The sequence below is a fragment of the Oncorhynchus keta genome, chromosome 34, assembly GCF_023373465.1.
Source record: "Oncorhynchus keta strain PuntledgeMale-10-30-2019 chromosome 34, Oket_V2, whole genome shotgun sequence".
NCBI classification, from domain to species: domain Eukaryota; kingdom Metazoa; phylum Chordata; class Actinopteri; order Salmoniformes; family Salmonidae; genus Oncorhynchus; species Oncorhynchus keta.
Window position 1 is genome coordinate 66,149,200 of NC_068454.1, and position 23,172 is coordinate 66,172,371.

Here is a 23,172-nt window from a genome sequence, read left to right on the forward strand (position 1 = left end):
TCGAGGCCTAGAAAGCAGTTACTGTGGCAGTAAGCTGTTGTCTTCAGTCGAGGCCTAGAAAGCAGTTACTGTGGCAGTAAGCTGTTGTCTTCATTCGAGGCCTAGAAAGCAGTTACTGTGGCAGTAAGCTGTTGTCTTCAGTCGAGGCCTAGAAAGCAGTTACTGTGGCAGTAAGCTGTTGTCTTCAGTCGAGGCCTAGAAAGCAGTTACTGTGGCAGTAAGCTGTTGTCTTCAGTCGAGGCCTAGGAAGCAGTTACTGTGGCAGTAAGCTGTTGTCTAACGTCGAGGCCTAGGAAGCAGTTACTGTGGCAGTAAGCTGTTGTCTTCAGTCGAGGCCTAGGAAGCAGTTACTGTGGCAGTAAGCTGTTGTCTTCAGTCGAGGCCTAGGAAGCAGTTACTGTGGCAGTAAGCTGTTGTCTAACGTCGAGGCCTAGGAAGCAGTTACTGTGGCAGTAAGCTGTTGTCTTCAGTCGAGGCCTAGAAAGCAGTTACTGTGGCAGTAAGCTGTTGTCTTCAGTCGAGGCCTAGAAAGCAGTTACTGTTGCAGTAAGCTGTTGTCTTCATTCGAGGCCTAGAAAGCAGTTACTGTGGCAGTAAGCTGTTGTCTTCAGTCGAGGCCTAGAAAGCAGTTACTGTGGCAGTAAGCTGTTGTCTTCAGTCGAGGCCTAGAAAGCAGTTACTGTGGCAGTAAGCTGTTGTCTTCAGTCGAGGCCTAGGAAGCAGTTACTGTGGCAGTAAGCTGTTGTCTAACGTCGAGGCCTAGGAAGCAGTTACTGTGGCAGTAAGCTGTTGTCTTCAGTCGAGGCCTAGAAAGCAGTTACTGTGGCAGTAAGCTGTTGTCTAACGTCGAGGCCTAGGAAGCAGTTACTGTGGCAGTAAGCTGTTGTCTTCAGTCGAGGCCTAGAAAGCAGTTACTGTGGCAGTAAGCTGTTGTCTTCAGTCGATGCCTAGAAAGCAGTTACTGTGGCAGTAAGCTGTTGTCTAACGTCGAGGCCTAGGAAGCAGTTACTGTGGCAGTAAGCTGTTGTCTTCAGTCGAGGCCTAGAAAGCAGTTACTGTGGCAGTAAGCTGTTGTCTTCAGTCGAGGCCTAGAAAGCAGTTACTGTGGCAGTAAGCTGTTGTCTTCAGTCGAGGCCTAGAAAGCAGTTACTGTGGCAGTAAGCTGTTGTCTTCAGTCGAGGCCTAGAAAGCAGTTACTGTGGCAGTAAGCTGTTGCTAGCTAGTTGGTCCTAGGAGATGAACATTGGGGTTGTTATTTAACCTGAAATGCATATGGTCCTTTTTTTGCTGGATCTTTGTAAAGTTTTGATCAGGAGTCATACAAAATCGTGTGTTTATATTCTCCGATGATTAATCCACAGATAAAAGGGGAAGCCTAGTTAGTTTTAGTTAGTTATCGTTGATTAACTCTCCTCTTTCATCTTTCAAGCATGTATGCTTTGTATGCTTGTGAAAACCAATGAGAAGATTGCCGCGCGTATTTTAGCATTCGGCAACACAGGCACTCGTTGATGTGCATGGATAAAATGAGTGAATAACATGGACACGTTCATTTATATTGTAACACTTGCGCACAAAACTCGTCCGGTCTGCTTTCCCTGTTAGTCCACAGCAGAAGGACTCGTTTTTCGGTCTATAGGATATTAATGCAGGCATTGAATGTGTTCAGTAGAACGGTGTCCAGAGGAGATAGTACAGGTGTGAAAAGCGATCGGCCGGGTGAACCACAGCGTTGACAGCGAATGTTCAGAGTTCTCCCCGGTGTTTATGCTAGTTGTTCGGTAGATAGGCTAGTTGTTTTCTTTATAGCAAGGCTAGTTGTTTTCTTTATAGCAAGGCTAGTTGTTTTCTTTATAGCAAGGCTAGTTGTTTTCTTTATAGCAAGGCTAGTTGTTTTCCTTATTGCTTTGTTCTGCCTCAGATGTAGGCCTAAACAGCGAGTAGCAGAGAACTCACGATTAGAGGGCTTCCCACAGAAACACATGCTCCCAGAGAACACTGTGTCTTCTTGGACAAAAACAATTAAAAGAATAATAAATCACTACAAAATAAGTGTGGGAGATCCATAATGCCAGCACTGATTGGAGCACTCACAGCATGCTGCGGGAACAGAATGTACTGTGGTGGACTTCTGTGTTTGGCTTGCTAGGATGCTCTCACACGCACGCACGCACGCACACACACACACAGACATACACACAGACATACACACAGACACACACACAGACACACACACACTGACACACACACAGACACACACACAGACACGCACACACACACACACAGACATACACACAGACACACACACAGACACACACAAAGACACACACACTGACACACACACAGACACACACACAGACACGCACACACACACACATACACACACACACACACACAGACATACACACAGACACACACACAGACACACACACAGACACACACACTGACACACACACTGACACACACACTGACACACACACACACACACACACACACAGACACACACACAGACATACACACAGACACACACACAGACACACACACTGACACACACACTGACACACACACTGACACACACACCACCAAGACCTCTTGATACGGCAGAAAAAGCTGTAGCTGTTATAATGCCTCAGTGAGAGAGGTAATATGATTTATAAAATGGTTTTGTTGTGAAATTGAAGAGGCTCGAACATTCTTTCATAATTTTGAACACCGGTTTTCATGGTTGACCCTTGGTAAGTATGATTCACAACTTCAAGGAGCCCACTTCAATAAATAAACTCTACACAATCTTAGTTAGGCCGCGTAAAAATAACCCTTTCAAACTCAAACCGGTTTTTAATACGATCTAAATCAACTCACTGAGAAAAAGCAGCAGCAGTATAGTGGTGGCCCTCTCCAGTCTCGTCCTCCTGACTCCAAACTAATCCCAGTGCAAAGTGTCTGGACATGGTCGACACCACCAGACTAGACAGGGCTAAAGGTCCAGCTACCAGAGCGTGACTGATCCCACCCACCCAGCCCCGACTGACTCCCACCCCCCAAATGGCTGAAGCCAGTGACATTCTTACTGGGATGGGGCCAACCATGTATGCCAGTCCCAGCGAGCCCAGGGTTCAGCTCCAGTGAGCCCCACCCAAAGCTGCACGCTGGTATCATGCTCCGAAAGGTTTTAATAGGACTAGGACAACGTTTTGTTGGCTTCCACAGGATAATTCTTCTCAGCCAAGTCTTCCAGCAGTATTACTACTCTATATTAACATGGGGTTGGAAACGAACACCTGCTCAATTCAGACACTCCGAGAAGAAGCTATTGACCTAACCACTATATGTTGGGTTTATAGCGTTAGATAAAGTACAACTACAACACTTTGTTTTAGTGATGCTATCTCAAAACATGGCCACCTACATTCTACACCATAGAAATAACTCATATTTTTCTATGATCTACTCTGCCACAAACTCAAACGTAGGCTAGGGTTAGTGCGTAGAGAGGGGTCATAGTAAAGTTGGGGTCAGGTTTATAAAAAGGGGCAGATATAAGGCAGATATGGGACCAGGACTACGGTAGGTTCCAAGATAAGGTCAGGGTTAAGGGTTAAGAACAGGGACAGTGGTATGGTTCAGGCTGAGGTTAGGGGTTTGAACAAGGTCAAGACAAGACGAATGTTAGGGTTGCGGTGTTGAAAGGGGAGTGCCTGACAAAATAATCATACATGGGTCCTTCATGGGGCTTTGCTAAGAAGAAGCACTATGCTTTCGGTTTAAAAAATAACTGTTGTGTTGTATGCGATAAAAACGATTGATTTGCTGACAGTCCTCGTCAAGGCTAGTCTGTTAGAATAGAATGTTCTTAAACACCCTGAGAGCAATTTGAGTTCCTTATTAGCCTACATAATTAAGTAAAAAGATCATGAGTTCAATTTGGACTTTCCACACTGTGCTGCTGTCTCTTTGAAGACACAAGGAGTGAGAGAACGAGAATGAGAGTAGGCGTGGCCTATTATATGTTTCCACCGTAATGGGTGGATATAGAATAACCTAACAGCTGTTAAGTACATGCAGTAGGCTACTGTACGTCATTCCTGTATTGCCATCGTCCGGCACTAACACACCCAGTACACCCACTACAATATAAAATAAACACCGCCTCTTTCCACATGCAGGGCTACCTCACTGAACAAGTCGGGGCCTATTCATGTTTAGGCCTAGGTTCTACTCTGGTAGGGTATTCATGATACTCAACACTGGTTCACTTTCCTCAATAACTGATGTTGTGGTTTTGCATAGTGCATTACTAACAGTCATGAGGCATTTCCTAAATGTTAGCGCACTAAAAAAGAAGCATAATCCTCACTCTAAGGATCATTTAAATGCTACTTCACATTCCAGAAAAGATCACAATTTCTCCCACCTTGAACTTCCATTGGTCATTCTGTTACGTTCAAAAGTCACATTGTTTAACTCTCCTGAATAAAAACAATAAGTGGTCCAATTGTCATAGAGTTACATTTCATTGCATGCTAACCTAAATACAAGTGCATGGATCTATTGTGGATTAGAGGCTAGGGTGAAATGGCCTACTCTACTGCTAGATGACGTCAAACTCATAGTCTAGTAGCCTAATTCAGTAGGATACTTAGCCCTGCAACATCATGGTAAAGTCAAATACCAATTTAAATAGCAGATTTTATTGCTGTATGTTTATGTAGATAAGCCTACGGTTTCCTCTGGGGTTTCTCTGGTAGAGAGAGAGAGAGGCTTTGAAACACTGACCTTCTTTTACAAGTCAGGGCACATTTGTCATGTAACCCACTAGATGCCTAAAATGCATCCTGATTCAACAAACGCAGCTCAACCCAAACCTTTCCTGTCGGTCAGTGTCTCAAAAATAAAGTAAAAGAACCAGATTTTTTAATCTCCCTATTTACTTCCAAGAAAAACCAGAACAAAAAAGCTTGACTTCCAGGAACAGGAAACCACATGCTTCTGCCAGAAAAATCCCCACTTCATTCACTCTAAAAACACCTATAAAACTCAAGGCGAAAAATGCACTGCTCTGCAAAGACTGATGTGTTTCAGGGAATAAGATCAGCTTTAATGGCTACAGCAGCGTGAAGCCAGTCTGTGTCCCAAATGGCATGGTATTCACTACGTAGTGCACTTATTTTGACCAGAGCCCCATGGGCCCTGGTCAAAAGTAGTGCACTACATGGGGGATAGGATGCCATTCGGGACACAAACAGAGTCAACATAGCTGCCGACCAAATGATACATAAAAGTGTCAAAATTCAAATGAGTTTTTCCCTTTCAAGAAGTTTCCTTTCGTTTGAAAGTTTGTTTCTTAAATCCTTAGTTGTTATAATGAATTCTTTACAGTCATGCTTTCTCATCATATTTTTAATAACACTGTCATGAAGCATTATGGCCATCCTGGGTAAACTGGACTAAGAAAATACATGTTATGACACTGTCAAGAAGCATTATGGCCATCCTGCGTCAACTGGACTAAGACAATACACTTTATGACACTGTCATGAAGCATTATGGCCATCCTGGGTCAACTGGACTAAGAAAATACACTTTATGACACTGTCATGAAGCATTATGGCCATCCTGGGTCAACTGGACTAAGAAAATACACTTTATGACACTGTCATGAAGCATTATGGCCATCCTGGGTCAACTGGACTAAGAAAATACACTTTATGACACTGTCATGAAGCATTATGGCCATCCTGGGTCAACTGGACTAAGTAAATACACTTTATGACACTGTCATGAAGCATTATGGCAATCCTGGGTCAACTGGACTAAGTAAATACATGTTATGACACTGTCAAGAAGCATTATGAACATCATAATAATGCCGTACATGCCCGTATATCAGTCAAAAAGAGGGTGTCTTGTCCTGCTCCTGAAATCTGCTGCTGCATTCATTCCAGTCATCAGCAACACAGCATTGGTGTAGGTGCATGTCTGACATCAATATGTGCACAATAACAATCACTTAATTTTAATTGTCAATTTTAAATAAAATAAAAAATATATATAGCATAAACATAATGTTGACATGTAAGTTATGGTGTAATGGAATGTTTTGCCGTGTGTGGTAGGTTTTGACACACTGTATGTAGGTGTCATAACCAGCCAAAATATAACACAATATATGTCACAACAGGTCTAAATATGTGTCATGACAGTGTTATGACCATATTATAACAAGTTATGTCAGCTGTTATGACATGGTTATGACCGTGTCATTACGTGTTATGATGCTGGGTGTCAAGTAAAGTGGTACCCTTTGTAGCAACCAGGAAATGGTGGAGCAATTTCTGCATAGTGCATCTTTAAATGTCACTTATTTTCTTCAGAGTTTAGGCCTGCACGGAATCCTATTTACACTTTACAGTCAGTATAAACTGAAACAGTAAGCCATCTTGACAAATGGAAACTACTTTAGCAAGTAGGCCAACCTCTGTTTCCAAGGAATATGCCTAGTCTATTCAGTACACTAAAACATTAAACTAACCACAATACTATTTAACACAGACTCCTGAGCTCAATACTAAGTCCACAGCTGTGTAGCAGCCATAGTCCGATGGTTCATTATTACATATTTACGAACCTCATTGCATTGGCTGTTTTCGAGTAGTGGACATATGTTACAATAGTCAGAGCGTCTCTGTGGCTTTGAACTCTAACATGATTAACGGTGTGTAGCACCCTCAAAGTGCCTCATGCACAGGAGATGGTCTGAGTTTAGATTCCTGGAAGGCTGGATTAGGCTGTGATGGACCTATGATCTTGTTTCTACTATCATATTAAGCCCCTCAACCTGTAAAAGCATTTCACCTTTTGAGAGACCAGGTTGGACTGTTTACTAGGACAGCGGTTACAGGCGGACAAGAGCAGAGAGATCACCATGGAGAACGTATGACCAACAGACAGACAGTTTCAAAATTGTTACACTTGACTTGTTGCAGAGTTGTAAAAACGAGCTAGTATCTAGCAAGGCAGCCTGGCTACAATAATAGTAAGCTATGGAATGTATCCCCTCATATATAGGATCTTCTCAGGTAACATTATGAACGTTTTTGAGGATGTATTGAAAGTCAAGTGTATTTTGCTTGTGTAACAGGGTTAGTTATGTTTCCACTTGACACTGCAGAAATATGTATTCAATGTTTATGTATTCCCATTGGTTGGTTGAATTTACATATCGATAGGTAGATACCATTGGTTATGCTTTCAGATAGCGGGAGATCACGAACGTAAATTCTTCCCAGTCTGATATTGACAGGCAATTGGTAGGTCACGTCCTGAAATACTGTATTCTATTTCCATATTTACAATGTGTACGAGTTCACTAAGTACATGACATGTCTTGATGTATAAATGTGTACGGTGCCTGTTAGATATTGGGGGCATCCTGGGATGTGCTTTTGTATGTATTCGCTGTAAGAGCGAGTTAGCTAGCATGCTCTAATTGTAACGGTATGTTATTTCCATGCTAACAGACAAATCACAACACTACAAGCATCAACATACAATTGTCCTGCACATCTAATGTGCTTCCTTGTGTCTATTGTCAGGTACTTATATTTATTGTTTTTTTGTTTTGTTATTATGATGTTTTATCACAAAATACCCCGTCTGATATTGACATGCAAGCGAGGAATCACAAATCTACAGCCATCTAATGTGGTTCCTTGTGTCTATGGTCAGAATAAACACCAATCAACTGGGATCGCTGGCTGGACAGTCCTTCCTTTAAAAAAACTTCCCCGGTGAAAAATGTCTGGCACCGCCAGTGAACCTTCACGTAACTGTCTCACTGGCTTTGTATGTCTGGCCCTGCCAGTGAACCTTCACGTAATTGTCTCACTGGCTTTGTATGTCTGGCACCGCCAGTGAACCTTCACGTAACTGTCTCACTGGCTTTGTATGTCTGGCCCTGCCAGTGAACCTTCACGTAAATGTCTCACTGGCTTTGTATGTTTGGCACCGCCAGTGAACCTTCACGTAACTGTCTCACTGGCTTTGTATGTCTGGCACCGCCAGTGAACCTTCACGTAACTGTCTCACTGGCTTTGTATGTCTGGCCCTGCCAGTGAACCTTCACGTAATTGTCTCACTGGCTTTGTATGTCTGGCACCGCCAGTGAACCTTCACGTAACTGTCTCACTGGCTTTGTATGTCTGGCACCGCCAGTGAACCTTCACGTAACTGTCTCACTGGCTTTGTATGTCTGGCCCTGCCAGTGAACCTTCACGTAACTGTCTCACTGGCTTTGTATGTCTGGCACCGCCAGTGAACCTTCACGTAACTGTCTCACTGGCTTTGTATGTCCGGCACCGCCAGTGAACCTTCACGTAACTGTCTCACTGGCTTTGTATGTCTGGCACCGCCAGTGAACCTTCACGTAACTGTCTCACTGGCTTTGTATGTCTGGCACCGCCAGTGAACCTTCACGTAACTGTCTCACTGGCTTTGTATGTCTGGCACTGGTGGCAAAACCCAGTCACCCCTCCGGGGATCAATAAAGTTAACTCGACAGACACTGTGACCCAAAGACCTATTAGAAGCAAACCAAGAGCGAGAAGGCAATCCATGTGTCCATGAACTGTTAAAGATCATAACCCTACACGGTGGCCTACATCAATTACAGTGGGGTCCCAAATTATTGGCACCCTTGATAAAGATGATCAAATAAAATAATAGAAAATAAATCATTTAAATACTGAGCTACATTGTATGTTCCAAAAAATGGGGACATTTTATTATTTTATACTAATTCAATTGCTCAGAGAAAGAGATTTTGTTGAACAAGTCATCAATTATGGGGGCAAAATTTTTGACAACCCTAAAGATTCTTACAAATAAAGTAATCAAACGTGTTGTATTTGGTCCCATATTCCTAGCACGCAATGACTATGTCAAGCTGTGATCTTTGACCTTCTGTAACTTTATCACTCATCATTATTCACAATTCATTCAGGATTATCCGTAATCATGGTAGCATCCACATTAATGTAGAAGTGTTTAGAAACATTTTCTATTCTTATTTGCAATAAAAGTGCCTCCAAAATGAAACAATACATTATTTACCATTAATTTCTATTGGGCACAAAATGATCTGAAACACAACCAAAATAAACTGCAAATGTATCCAACAACTTTGTAGAGTCACAAGCTTGACGTAGTCATTGCTACTGTATTTAGAATAATCTTCAGGGGTGTCAAAATTATTATTTGTTAACAAAATCTTCTTATTTGAGCAATCGTATTAGTACAAAATAATATAATTTCCCCCTACAATATAGTTTAGTATTTTAATTATTTATTTTTAACAGTCATTTTTGCTCATCTTTATCAAGGGTGTCAATCATTTCAGACCACACTGTTTGTACTGCACTATTATATACTGTACCATCTTTGATGACAGAAGTCTATCGATCCATCAATGACTGACCCAACACGGAAACATGATGCGACCCTCCAGATCTACCAAACAAAGAAAAACCAGACTTCTGTTCATTAGGGCACGCAACGTAAAACGCTTGAAAACTTTTTGCAACAGAAAATTAAACGTTTGTGTCCAGACCCTCAATGTTTCTGACCATTTTCTTCTGTTTGGTGACTAGTGAACATGAGTCAGAATATACAATTCTCCTTCACTGGCATCCCAGACCATAAGCACAAACTCATAACAGGACTACAAACACCTGACCTTTCACACAGTGTTTAATTGAAAGTAGAGCTGGGACGATAAACCGGAAATGATCCATCACTTCTGCCTGATATCGTTCATTTACTGTAAGTAGCCTATACTACTATACTACTAAATGTGAAGTTTGAAATTATATACGTTTCCTAATATGGGAGATTTTTAATGGGACAAAATCCATCATACTAGTAGTAGTTTAAAGGATTTAAAAAATGTAGAGTTCTATTTATCGTTATTGCATCAATTCATGCAATTTATTGCGATATGGATTTTGGTCCAGCTCTAATTGAAAGTACAAAAACTGAGACAATTCCTTCCATATAAAATCCAGTTCAATAGTCCAACCCTGGAGTGCTGTGGCAAACCTCCAGTCAGTTCACCCAGCTCTCTCTCGCTCCCTCTCCAACACCGCCTTGGAGCTGAGCCCAGAATCCCATAACATTTACTAGTTATATAACCCCAGGATAAAGAAGCTGTTTCTACCCATTATTTACCAATTAAAAAACTGACAGTGTGAATGAGCCCATCGAGGAAGAGATCAGATGCATAGGATAGCTACTTCTAGGAACTGTTAAGCTAGTTGAGATACTTTGTGTTTAGCTGCATGACTAAACGAGTGTGTCTTATACTAGAAAAGTGGACATAGCCTATTCATATTCTATTCTTTAGCCTTAACCACAATGAAAGCCCAAGGGAGAGGGTGGGTGGTGGATGACAAGCTAAAATCCCCACAGCACAGGCTTCCTAAATAGCCCTTTAGGGCTGGATGGGTTGAACTCTCCTCTACAGGGCGGGTGACCAGGCTGATTGATAGTCTATTTCCCACTGGACTGGGGTTGAACTGCTGCACGTGGAAACAGACAATGTAAAAACAAAAAGGTGAAAACAATCCGGTTAATCCATTGATTGAGACCACTGCTGACGGTCTTACGTCGGGTCCAGATTCCCCATGCTGGGCCAGGCACCATGTGAATCACCATCAATGTATTCAGCCCAAAGGAATGTGCGTCCATGCCACTGCCATTCATTGGCTCTTCTGTTTTCATTCATGCTCTGCCACTAAATCTATTGGCCATGACAGGTACATTCACAGCAAGGTTTTTTTGTTACGGCCCAGCTGAGAGAGTGGGGCTCTGGTTTTTACTTCTCTCTCCCGCCTTCCCTCAGCTCTGGCTCTAGGGTGAGGGAGGGCTTATAGCAGGGGAACTGGGAGTGTTCAAACAGTCTTTTCCTAACCACTCCATGTATAGTTTTATATACAGGTCCATATGTTAGATGCATATAGAGCGTTTTATTATTCTTATTTTTACGTTTATGACTTGTGTAAATAAGAGTTACAAATCCCAAATGGTGCTGCTTCAGCAAACACTAGAATATTACCACAGCTAATAAAGAGCTTATAAAATATGTCAGACCTGGGTTCAAATAGTATTTCAAATCCTTTTAACACTTTAGCTGTGCTTGCTTGAACTTGCCTTGTGAAAAAGTACCAATGGAATACTCACAAAAGTGAAAACCCCGCCCAACTGGCACTGCAGCCAGGCTCAAGTAAACGCTCAAAGTTACTGAAAGAAAACAAATCATTTTTGAAGCTAGGTCTTATAGATGGTGTGGTTAAACTATGGTCTAAGCCAAAGGTTTTAACAGAAAACATCACAGTAGTAAATGAAAGCAATTGTAACATTCGTAATTGCTATTCCAAATGAATTGATATCTCTGGCACATGAAAACATTTGAAATCTACACATGAACACTCAAGAACAAAGACAAAGAGGTCAATGTACTGAAATACAGATGGTACACAACGTCTAGTGAAAGACATGCATTATTTACCTGATAATTTGGATGGTGTAGAAAATAATCTGGACATCCGGCCACAGCCATGCTATGAAGCTATTTCTCAATCTCTGTTCTTCGGGTTTTCCCATTCACTTTTGATAGATGGTGCAAGAACCTGTAAAAGAAAACAGGAGAGATTCATGAAACTACACATGCAAAAATGTAGCTAAAGCATCCACAGTAAAAACGTTTTTGATGATCTTTTACAATTATTTGTACTGCATCAAGGATAGCATACACATACGTTTTGGGTTAACATCCTTCTTCAGTGTGTAGCTTCATGACTGACGTTAATTAAACTAAAATGCTTCAGAACAGTGGACACTAATATAGCACAGAGCACATCTTAACCCACATAAACTCAGCAAAAAAAGAAACGTCCTCTCACTGTCGACTGCGTTTATTTTCAGCAAACTTAACATGTGTAAATATTTGTATGAACATAACAAGATTTAACAACTGAGACATAAACTGAACAAGTTCCACAGACATGTGACTAACAGAAATGGAATAATGTGTCCCTGAACAAAGGAGGGGGGTAACAGTCAGTATCTGGTGTGTCCACCAGATACATTAAGTACTACCAGCTGCATTAAGTAGTGCATCTCCTCTTCATGGACTGCATCGGATTTGCCCACTCTTCCACCAAGGCACCTTACCTGCAAGTTCCCTGACATTTTTGGGGGGAATGTCCCTAGCCCTCACCCTCCGATCCAACAGGTCCCAGACGCTGGCCATGGCAGAACACTGATATTCCTGTCTTGCAGGAAATCACTCACAGAACGAGCAGTATGGCTGGTGGCATTGTCATGCTGGAGGGTCATGTCAGGATGAGCCTACAGGAAGGGTACCACATGAGGGATGAGGATGTCTTCCCTGTAACGCACAGTGTTGAGATTGCTTGCAATGACAACAAGCTCAGTCCGATGATGCTGTGACACACCGCCCCAGACCACGTCGGACCCTCCACCTCCAAATTGATCCCGCTCCAGAGTACAAGCATCGGTGTAACGCTCATTCCTTCGACGATAACGTGAATCCGACCATCACCGCTGGTGAGACAAAACCATGACTCGTCAGTGGAGATAACTTTTTGCCAGTCCTGTCTGGTCCAGCGACGGTGGGTTTGTGCCCATGGGCGACGTTGTTGCCGGTAATGTCTGGTGAGGACCTGCCTTACAACAAGGCCTACAAGCCCTCAGTCCAGCCTCTCTCAGCCTATAATGGACAGACAGTCTGAACACTGATGGAGGGATTGTGCGTTCCTGGATGAACTTGGGCAGTTGTTGTTGCCATCCTGTACCTGTCCTGCAGGTGTGATGTTCGGATGTACCGAGCCTGTGCAGGTGTTCTTACATGTGGTCTGCCACTGCGAGGACGATCAGCTGTCCGTCCTGTCTCCCTGTAGTGCTGCCTTAGGCGTCTCACAGTACGGACATTGCAAGTTATTCCCCTGGCCACATCTGCAGTCCTCATGCCTCCTTGCAGCACATGCCTCCTAAGGCATGTTCACGCAGATGAGCAGGGACCCTGGGCATCTGTCTTTTGGTGTTTTTCAGAGTCAGTAGAAAGGCCTCTTTAGTGTCCTATGTTAATTGCCTATCGTCTGTAAGCTGTTAGTGTCTTAACAACCGTTCCACAGGTGCATGTTCATTATTTGTTTGTGGTTCATTGAACAAGCATGAGAAACAGTGTTTAAACCCTTTACAATGAAGATCTGTGAAGTTATTTGGATTTTTACGAATTATCTTTCGAAGACAGGGTCCTGAAAAAGGGACATTTCTTTTTTTGCTGAATGTAGTTCTACAGGTCAGTAAACACTAGCCTAAACAGTGAACAGCTTCTAGCAGCAAACAGCACAGGTCTTAGTTAAAGGCTATGGTATGATTGTTCAGAAGTTCTAAGTTGAAACTACTGTGCTCATGTGGTGTGTGGAAATTAAACCTACAGTGAACATCCTCACTTAAACAAGCTTTTATGTTGCTTTTCTAATCATTCTCAAGAGGTTTATAGACTACAATTGACCACCTTTATCACCCGGCCTGGTTGATGGTGTTGATAATTAGAACCCAGATGAAAACAGATACAAAAGGTCAAAGTTGGTGCAGATCAGATTATGAAGTATTTTGTTGCAACCACTGTCTGAGAATCCTGGTCAGTCAGACAAGATCACATTTTAAAACTTATGAGAAACAGAAACAGCAACTGGCACAATGATGCTGTTATTCCAAAGCCCTACAGCCAATACTTTGCTGGTGCTTCCTGTGAGTGTTGACATGTAGCTAAAGCCTCATCCAATCCCTGGGTCAAGACAGGAGAAAGTTCAACAACAAGTTGGACCTTTGGTATATTTGAACATCTTAAAGGCAGTATCCTATTAACCTATTGAAAGCCTACATGTACAAATACGAACACTTGTAAATATTTCCCCTGAAATACAGGCCATTTACATGACACAGTCATCTGCAGGCTTAGGCCTAGCACAGTTTCTCACTGAATGGAGCTGAATGCCCTTTAGGAGGTCCCCCCCAACTCAAACCACAATTACCTTACAAAACGTTTTCATACATGTACAGTTAGACCAGAACCATAGATTTTACGAGTTTGGACATATACACTGGGAGGACAAAACTTTAGGAACACCTTCCTAATATTGAGTTGCACCCCCTTTTGCCCTAAGAACAGCCTCAATTCGTCGGGGTATGGACTACAACGTGTTGAAAGCATTCCACAGGGATGCTGGCCCATGTTGACTCCAATGGTCCCCATAGTTGTGGCAAGTTGGCCGGATGTCCTTTGGGTGGTGGGCCATTCTTGATAAACACAGGAAACTGTTAAGCGTGAAAAACGCAGCACTGTTTCAAGCATCAGTGACATGGCAGGAGATGTTTTGAAACAATTACTGCTTCGCACACAAGCCAGTAAATTATATGCATTGCAGCTGGAGTCAACAGACATCGCTGGCCTGGAACAGTTACTGGTATATGTCCTTTACGTTTATGGGGGGTCAATTAAAGAAGACATCCTCTTCTGCAAACCACTGGAAACCAGGACATGAGAGGATATTTTGTGACATCAAATGGACTTTGCTGGTCAAGATGTGTTGGTATCCGTACTGATGGCGCAAAAGCCATGACAGGGCGACATAGTGGAGTGGTAACACGCGTTTAAGCAGTTGCTCCCAACGCCACTCGGGTACACTGCAGCATCCACGAGAGTCTCTTGCTGCCAAGGGAATGCCTGACAGCTTGAAAGAAGATTTGGACACGAGTGAAAATGGTTAACTTTATTAAAACAAGGCCCCTGAACTCTTGTGTATTTAATGCATTATGCAGTGATATGGGCAGCAATCATGTAATGCTTTTACAACATACAGAAGTGCGCTGGTTATCAAGGGGCAGAGTATTGACACGTTTTTCTTTCATTGAGAGACGAGCTTAACGTTTTCTTCACTGGCCATCATTTTCCCTTGTCTGACCTCTTGCATGATGATGAGTTTCTCACACGACTGGCCTATCTGGGTGATGTTTTCTCGCCTGAATGATCTGAATCTACGATTACAGGGACTCTCCGCAACTACAGTTGAAGTCGGAGGTTTCCATACACTTAGGTTGGAGTCATTAAAACTCGTTAACAACCACTCCACACATTTATTGTTAACAAACTATAGTTTTGGCAAGTCAGTTAGGATATCTACTTTGTGCATAACACAAGTAATTTTTCCAACAATTATTTACAGACAGATTGTTTCACTTCTAATTCACTGTATCACAATTCCAGTGGGTCAGAAGTTTACATAAACTAAGTTGACTGTGCCTTTAAACAGCTTGGAAAATTCCATAAAATGTATTGGCCTCAGAAGCTTCTTCTAATTTACATCATTTGAATCAATTGGAGGTGTACCTGTGGATGTATTTCAAGGCCTACCTTCAAACTCAGTGCCTCTTTGCTTGACATCATGGGAAAATCGAAAGAAATCAGCCAATACCTCAGAAAAAAAATTGTAGACCTCCACAAGTCTGGTTCATCCTTGGGAGCAATTTCCAATTTCTATTACAAACAATTGTACGCAAGTATAAACACCATGGGACCAAACAGCCGTCATACCGTCCAGGAAGGAGATGTGTTGGTGCGAAAAGTGCAAAATCAATCCCAGAACAACAGCAAAGGACCTTGTGAAGAAACAGGTACAAAAGTATCTATATCCACAGTAAAACGTGTCCTATATCGACATAACCTGAAAGGCCGCTCAGCAAGGAAAAAGCCACTGCTCCATAACCGCCATAAAAAAGACAGACTATGGTTTGCAACTGCACATGGGGACAAAGATCATACTTTCTGGAGAAATGTCCTCTGGTCTGATGAAACAAAAATAGAACTGTTTGGCCATAATGACCATCGTCATGTTTGGAGGAAAAAGAGGGACCCTTGCAAGCCGAAGAACACCATCCCAACCGTGAAGCACAGGGGTGGCAGCATCATGTTGTGGGGGTGCTTTGCTGCAGGAGGGACTGGTGCACTTCACAAAATAGATGGCATCATGAGGAAAGAAAATAATATGGATATATTGAAGCAACATCTCAAGACATCAGTCAGGAAGTTAAATTTTGGTTGCTAATAGGTCTTCCAAACGGACAATGACCCCAAGCATACTTCCAACGTTGTGGCAAAATGGCTTAAGGACAACAAAGTCAAGGTATTGGAGTGGCCATCTCAAAGCCCTAACCTCAATCCATTAGAACATTTGTGGGCAAAACTTAAAAACTGTGTGCGAGCAAGGAGGCCTACAAAACTGAGTCAGTTATACCAGCTCTGTCGGGAGGAATGGGCCAAAATTCACCCAACTTATTGTGGGAAGCTTGTGGAAGGCTACCCGAAACGTTTGACCCAAGTTAAACAATTTAAAGGCAATGCTACCAAATACTAATTGAGTGTATGTAAACTTCTGACCCACTGGGAATGTGATGAAAGCTGAAATAAATCATTCTCTATACTATTATTCTGACATTTCACATTCTTAAAATAAAGTGGTGATTCTAACTGACCTAAAACAGGGAATTTTTTCAAGGATTAAATGCCTGGAATTGTGAAAAACTGAGTTTAAATATATTTGGCTACGGTGTATGTACTTCCGACTTCAGCTGTTTATTCAATGTGCGGCAGAAAATTGAGGCTATGATTAAGAAGTTGGAGCTCTTCTCTGTCTGCATTAACAAGGACAACACACAGGTCTTTCCATCACTGTTTGATTTTTTGTGTGCAAATGAACTCAAGGTTACAGACAATGTCAAATGTGATATAGTGAAGCACCTGAGTGAGCTGGGTACATTCCCGAAAAGTACTTTCCCGAAACGGACGACACAAGCAACTGGATCCGTTATCCCTTTCATGCCCTGCCTCCAGTCCACTTATCGATATCTGAACAAGAGAGCCTCATCAAAATTGCATCAGGCAGTTCTGTGAAAATATCATTTAATCAGAAGCCACTGCCAGATTTCTGCAAAGGGCTGCGCTCAGAGTTTCTTCCTTTGGCAAATCGAGCTGTTACCTCTTGCTCCTACCTGGCACGCAGGCGTCCCATCTAGAGCTCTGGAAATGCAAATGCGCTACGCTAAATGCTAATAGTATTAGTTAAAACTCAAACGTTCATTAAAATACACATGCAGGGTATTGAATTAAAGCTACACTCGTTGTGAATCCAGGCAACAAGTCACATTTTTTAAATGCTTTTTGGCGAAAGCATGAGAAGCTATTATCTGATAGCATGTAACACCCCAAAAGACCCGCAGGGGACGTAAACAAAATAATTAGCATATTCGGCGCTACACAAACCGCACAATAAAATATAAAACATTCATTACCTTTGACCATCTTCTTTGTTGGCACTCCTAGATGTCCCATAATCACTATTGGGTCTTTTTTTCGATTAAATCGGTCCATATATAGCCTAGATATCGATCTATGAAGACTGTGTGATAAACGGAAAAAAATAGCGTTTCATAACGTAACGTCATTTTTTTAAATTCAAAAAGTCGACGATAAACTTTCACAAAACACTTCGAAATACTTTTGTAATGCAACTTTAGGTATTAGTACACGTTAATAAGTGATACAATTCATCAGGAGGCGATGTAAAGTCTATAGGTATTCGTCTCGAAAAAATGTCTGGAGAGAGCTCGACCAAAACATCCGGTCGGAGACCGGAGGGAATCGGTTCCCTTGATTCGGTTTGACCAAGAATCAAAGCTGAATCAAATGACAAGACTCTACACATCGTGTGGAAGCTGTAGGCACTGCAACCTTGGCCTCATTTAATTCGGTTCACTTTGAACAATTCCTGGAAGTAGCGTAAGGATATTTATTTCCATTTTCAGTGATCAGATTTTCCTGCACTATTCGATGAAACGCACGTTCTGTTATAGTCACAGCCGTGTTTTAACCAGTTTTATAAACGTCTGAGTGTTTTCTATCCACACATACTAATCATATGCATATACTATATTCCTGGCCTGAGTAGCAGGGCGCTGAAATGTTGCGCGATTTTTAACAGAATGTTCGAAAAAGTAGGGTGTCGACATAACAGGTTAAGACACTGATGCCCTTTGCAACCACGTACCTATGTGAGAGTGGATTCTCGGCCCTCACAAGCATGAAAACTAAATACAGGCACAGACTGTGTGTGGAAAATGATTTAAGACTGAGACTCTCTCCAATACAACCCAACATTGCAGAGTTCTGTGCATCCTTTCAAGCACACCCTTCTGATTAACCTGTGGTGAGTTATTCACGTTTTTTTATGAATAAATATGGTTTTATCTGTAAGATGGCTAAATAAAGAGCAAAATTATTGATTATTATTAGTGATGCACAGATATGACATTTTTGGTCGATACCGATATCTGATATTTAACATTTTAGCGGACTTCTAAGCATTCTAGTATAGTTAAATAGTTAAGACACACACATGGACGCAGCGGTCTAAGGCACTGCATCTCAGTGCAAGAGGAGTGACTCGAGTCCCTGGTTCAAATCCAGGCTGTACCACATCCGGTCGTGATTGGGAGTCCCATAGGACGGCGCACAATTGGCCCAGCGTAGTCAGGATTTGGCCGGGGTAGGCCGTCAATGTAAATAAAAATGTGTTCTTAACTGACTTGTTAAATAAAGGTCACACACACACACACACACACACACACACACACACACACACACACACACACACACACACACACAAACAAACACCAAAAAGTAATTTTGTTTGCATTTACGTACAGTGGGGAGAACAAATATTTGATACACTGCCAATTTTGCAGGTTTTCCTACTTACAAGAGGTTTGTACATTTTATCATAGGTACACTTCAACTGTGAGAGACGGAATCTAAAACAAAAATCCAGAAAATCACATTGTATGATTTTTAAGTAATTCATTTGCATTTTATTGCATGACATAAGTATTTGATACATCAGAAAAGCAGAACTTAATATTTGGAACAGAAACCTTTGTTTGCAATTACAGAGAACATATGTTTCCTGTAGTTCTTGACCAGGTTTGCACACACTGCAGCAGGGATTTTGGCCCACTCCTCCATACAGACCGTCTCCAGATCCTTCAGGTTTCGAGGCTGCCACTGGGCAATACGGACTTTCAGTTCCCTCCAAAGATTTTCTATTGGGTTCAGGTCTGGAGACTGGCTAGGCCACTCCAGGACCTTGAGATGCTTGTTACGGAGCCACTCCTTAGTTGCCCTGGCTGTGTGTTTCGAGTCGTTGTCATGCTGGAAGACCCAGCCACAACCCATCTTCAATGCTCTTACTGAGGGAAGGAGGTTGTTGGCCAAGATCTCGCGATACATGGCCCCATCCATCCTCCCCTCAATGCGGTGCAGTCGTCCTGTGCCCTTTGCAGAAAAGCATCCCCAAAGAATGATGTTTCCACCTCCATGCTTCACGGTTGGGATGGTGTTCTTGGGGTTGTACTCATCCTTCTTCTTCCTCCAAACACGGCGAGTGGAGTTTCGACCAAAAAGCTCTATTTTTGTCTCATCAGACCTCATGACCTTCTCCCATTCCTCCTCTAGATCATCCAGATGGTTATTGGCAAACTTCAGATGGGCTGGACATGTGCTGGCTTGAGCAGGGGGACCTTGCGTGCGCTGCAGGATTTTAATCCATGACGGCGTAGTGTGTTACTAATGTTTTTTTTTGAGACTGTGGTCCCAGCTCTCTTCAGGTCATTGACCAGGTCCTGCCGTGTAGTTCTGGGCTGATCCCTCACCTTCCTCATGATCATTGATGCCCCACGAGGTGAGATCTTGCATGGAGCCCCAGACCGAGGGTGATTGACCGTCATCTTGAACTAATTCCATTTTCTAATAATTGCGCCAACAGCTGTTGCCTTCTGACCAAGCTGCTTGCCTATTGTCCTGTAGCCCATCCCAGCCTTGTGCAGGTCTACAATTTTATCCCTGATGTCCTTACACAGCTCGCTGGTCTTGGCCATTGTGGAGAGGTTGGAGTCTGTTTGATTGAGTGTGTGGGCAGGTGTATTTTATACAGATAACGAGTTCAAACAGGTGCAGTTAATACATGTAATGAATGAGTGGAGAACAGGGGGGGGGCTTCTTAAAGAAAAACAGGTCTGTGAGAGCTGGAATTCTTACTGGTTGGTAGGTGATAAAATACTATTTATTTTCATGAACTGAAGTTCAATTTCAATAGGTGAACAACAAGTGGCAACCTAGTTAATACAAGGATTCCTAAATCATTGCTAAGAATAATGAAAATCACTGCAGTTTCTACTGGTCATTGTTTTCAGGCTGATTTTATTGGTGCTAGCTAGATACCAAGCCAAAGCTTGCTACCCCAGAAGTTGCCGTCAAACAAATGACGCTTTATTACCAACGCAGTAATGTAAACACATCTTTTTTCTACAGCTTTGACAGTGCTACTGTATCTTTTTTCTACAGCTTTGACAGTGCTACTGTATCTTTTTTGACACGCAAAGACCCAAACGGCGTTCCATAGTATGTATTTTGTGACGCTAATAGAGTGACGCATTTACTGTGTAACTCCGGCAGGGCAACATCTGACAAATATACAAACACTACATGGTAGTGTGTACCGGTGCTCGACCGGTCGGCAAAAGCCAACATCACCCACGACGGAGAACGGTTGATTGTCAAGGGCAATGAATTCGACTATCTTAGCTTTAATGGATCTCTCCTTTGAGTTGTCTCGCTGAAATTTGTTACTCTTTCAAATGACTGCTCGACTTGTTGACACTCAATCCACACAGCAGACATTGTGGGCTAGTTAAGGAATGCTGTGTTGCATGTATAGAGCAACATTTTACGTGGCATCATTACATCATGTACGTGATATAGGTGTGCGCGTCAGCTTTGACATCGGTTTTGCACATCAGCGTTAAACTAGACATCCGATATATCGCGCATCCCTAATTATTACTATATTATTATTTGTGCCCTGGTCATAAAAGAGCTCTTTGTCACTTCCCAAGAGCTGGGTTGTGACAAAAACTCACACTCAATCGTATGTTTAATAAATGTATTGTATACTGTTTGTGTGGCAGGCTTACAATGATGGCAAAAAAACTACATTTGAGAGTGCGCTGACCCTGGTTCTAGAGGGGGTACGCAGCTGTGGATTTAACAAGTGACATCAATAAGGGATCATAGCGTTCACCTGGTCAGTTTGTCATGGAAAGAGCATGTGTTCCTAATGTTTTGTACACTCAATGTAGATGGCTCTGAGTGAAACCCTTTTGATGATATTTCAGAAATACTTCTATCGGGCTATGTCCCATGCCATGTAGTAATGGACTATTTTCAGGAATTCACAGGATTTTCAGGTTGCCTGGTACTGTTACAGTGCTATTTCCCATCCTGATTACATAAGAAAGTAAAAGCTGGCCACAAGTTTCACAGCCAGCAGCAGCAACACTCCTACTCTTTCCTGCTCCACAACAAAATTAGAGGAAGCCCCTGAAGGATGTCATGGTGGCCATAGATCAGGTGGACCATCGTCAGAGACGAGAGAGAGACCTGCTTTTGTTAGTAGGTATCTGCTGTTAATTTATCAGCAGGGGAAATACAGTAGCACAGCATTTTCATTCAGTACCAGTTCTGCCTTCCCCTCTCATCGGATAGAGAACTAGAGCCAGGCAGGCCCAGGCCTTGATGCTGACTGGAACTAACTGAACAGTTTGTGTTCCTTGAAAAAGATGTCTGTTCCACTGGGTCGCGGAGGCCCCTGCCACTAGTTTCAACAGAAAAGTAATGGGCAGATTCCATGAGCTTTTTTCCTCATGCTGCCTCTCTCTGAGATTGACAAACGAACATAGCAAAATCTTCTCCTCGGGTTCTGACTTACATAGAAAACCTTAGAGAAACAGGCTTAGTAGGGTGAGGTAGCAGAGATTTCTTGAATATACATCATCGCCATAGTCAAAGCAAACTTCCACTAGGCAAACATTTAAATTAAAATATTGTTGTATCCCAAACAATGATTTAGAGTTTACAACAGTTCCTCCAAGTTCCTCAGAATTAAATAACTGTGTAATTTCAGCATTACAGTCCGCCAAACCTGATAACAAAATATGAATTATCCACAAAATACAAAAAGCTGATTGGACATAAATTACATTAAAAGTTCTGAGTAACTGTCTTAGTTTCCAATTTGTTGAGAAAGCACAGCATGAACAAAGTTTTTAACATGCAAATAATGATCCACTCATGAGTTTATCTACAATAAAGAGCTTGGCACTTGGATCAATAGAACCACTGAATGGGCTCACTTGTAATTAGTGTGTGGGTGTGTGTCCTCTGTGTGTGTGCTCTGTGTGTACGCACCGCACTTTGAACTGCTATGTGTGTCTCAGTCCCGGTCTGTGTGTGTAGCCCCACGGATGTATAATTCATACTGTACTGTACGACTGTACGGGTGATCTTGAGAACAGAAGAAACATTGATCTCTTGCCCTTCGCCTATGACACTTAACAGTAAAGCCCTCATCATAAAGCTGGTCTGAGAGGAGAGGCACACTATGTGTGATAAACACTATTTGCTGTGAGATATGGCTGGAAGGGCTTACCTCCATTAATAAAATCAGAACATTCCAGTGTACTCTTATGACAAGTGCCTTGGGGGTTAATTGCCATAATTGGACAAATTGACAAAAAACATATACCTATGTTTAATCATTCCTTTTCAGAATCAAAGTCATTCTGTGTGTGTGTGTGTGTGATTTCACTCATTCCACTTGAACAGAAAAGTGAAATATGATTAACTGTGACCTTAACGGAGCAATTAGCCCCAAAGCATAGATCAACTAGAAAGGCTGGGGACTTTAGAGCACCGTGTGCCACTGGTACTGTACGCGTCTGTACTAATTAGAGAGATTGTTGCTCAAGCTTGCATGAACGAAGAATGTAACTTCAAACCGAGCCTTAACAATGGACATCTTCATCACAGCTAGGCTTAATTATTACAGCCGTGTGAGAGTTGAGAGAGAGAGAGCATGCTAACATTTAGCCTTAACTATTAAAGTAAGGGGTTCTCCTTCTCCACTGGGCTCTTATTCAACA

The 23,172-nt window shown here is 42.3% G+C and overlaps 1 protein-coding gene across 6 annotated transcripts in view; it reads right to left on the reverse strand.

The window, feature by feature from the left end:
• The window catches only part of LOC118367718 (growth factor receptor-bound protein 10-like), a 90,080-nt gene that overhangs the window by 53,715 nt on the left and 13,193 nt on the right, over nt 1-23,172 (reverse strand). For 2 of the 6 annotated variants that reach the window (XM_052494461.1, XM_052494460.1), the window contains exons 2-3: nt 11,564-11,684; nt 11,236-11,295 (exon numbers count right to left, since the gene is read on the reverse strand). Coding sequence is in view for 4 of the 6 variants with exons in the window: in XM_052494457.1 (XP_052350417.1) it covers nt 11,564-11,614 (51 nt within the window). In the remaining 2 variants the exon portion in view is untranslated. Of the gene's footprint in view, nt 1-9,433; nt 9,508-11,235; nt 11,296-11,563; nt 11,687-23,172 lie in introns of those variants that run through there. The other 4 variants (XM_052494457.1, XM_052494456.1, XM_052494458.1 and 1 more) reach the window with 3 other exon arrangements.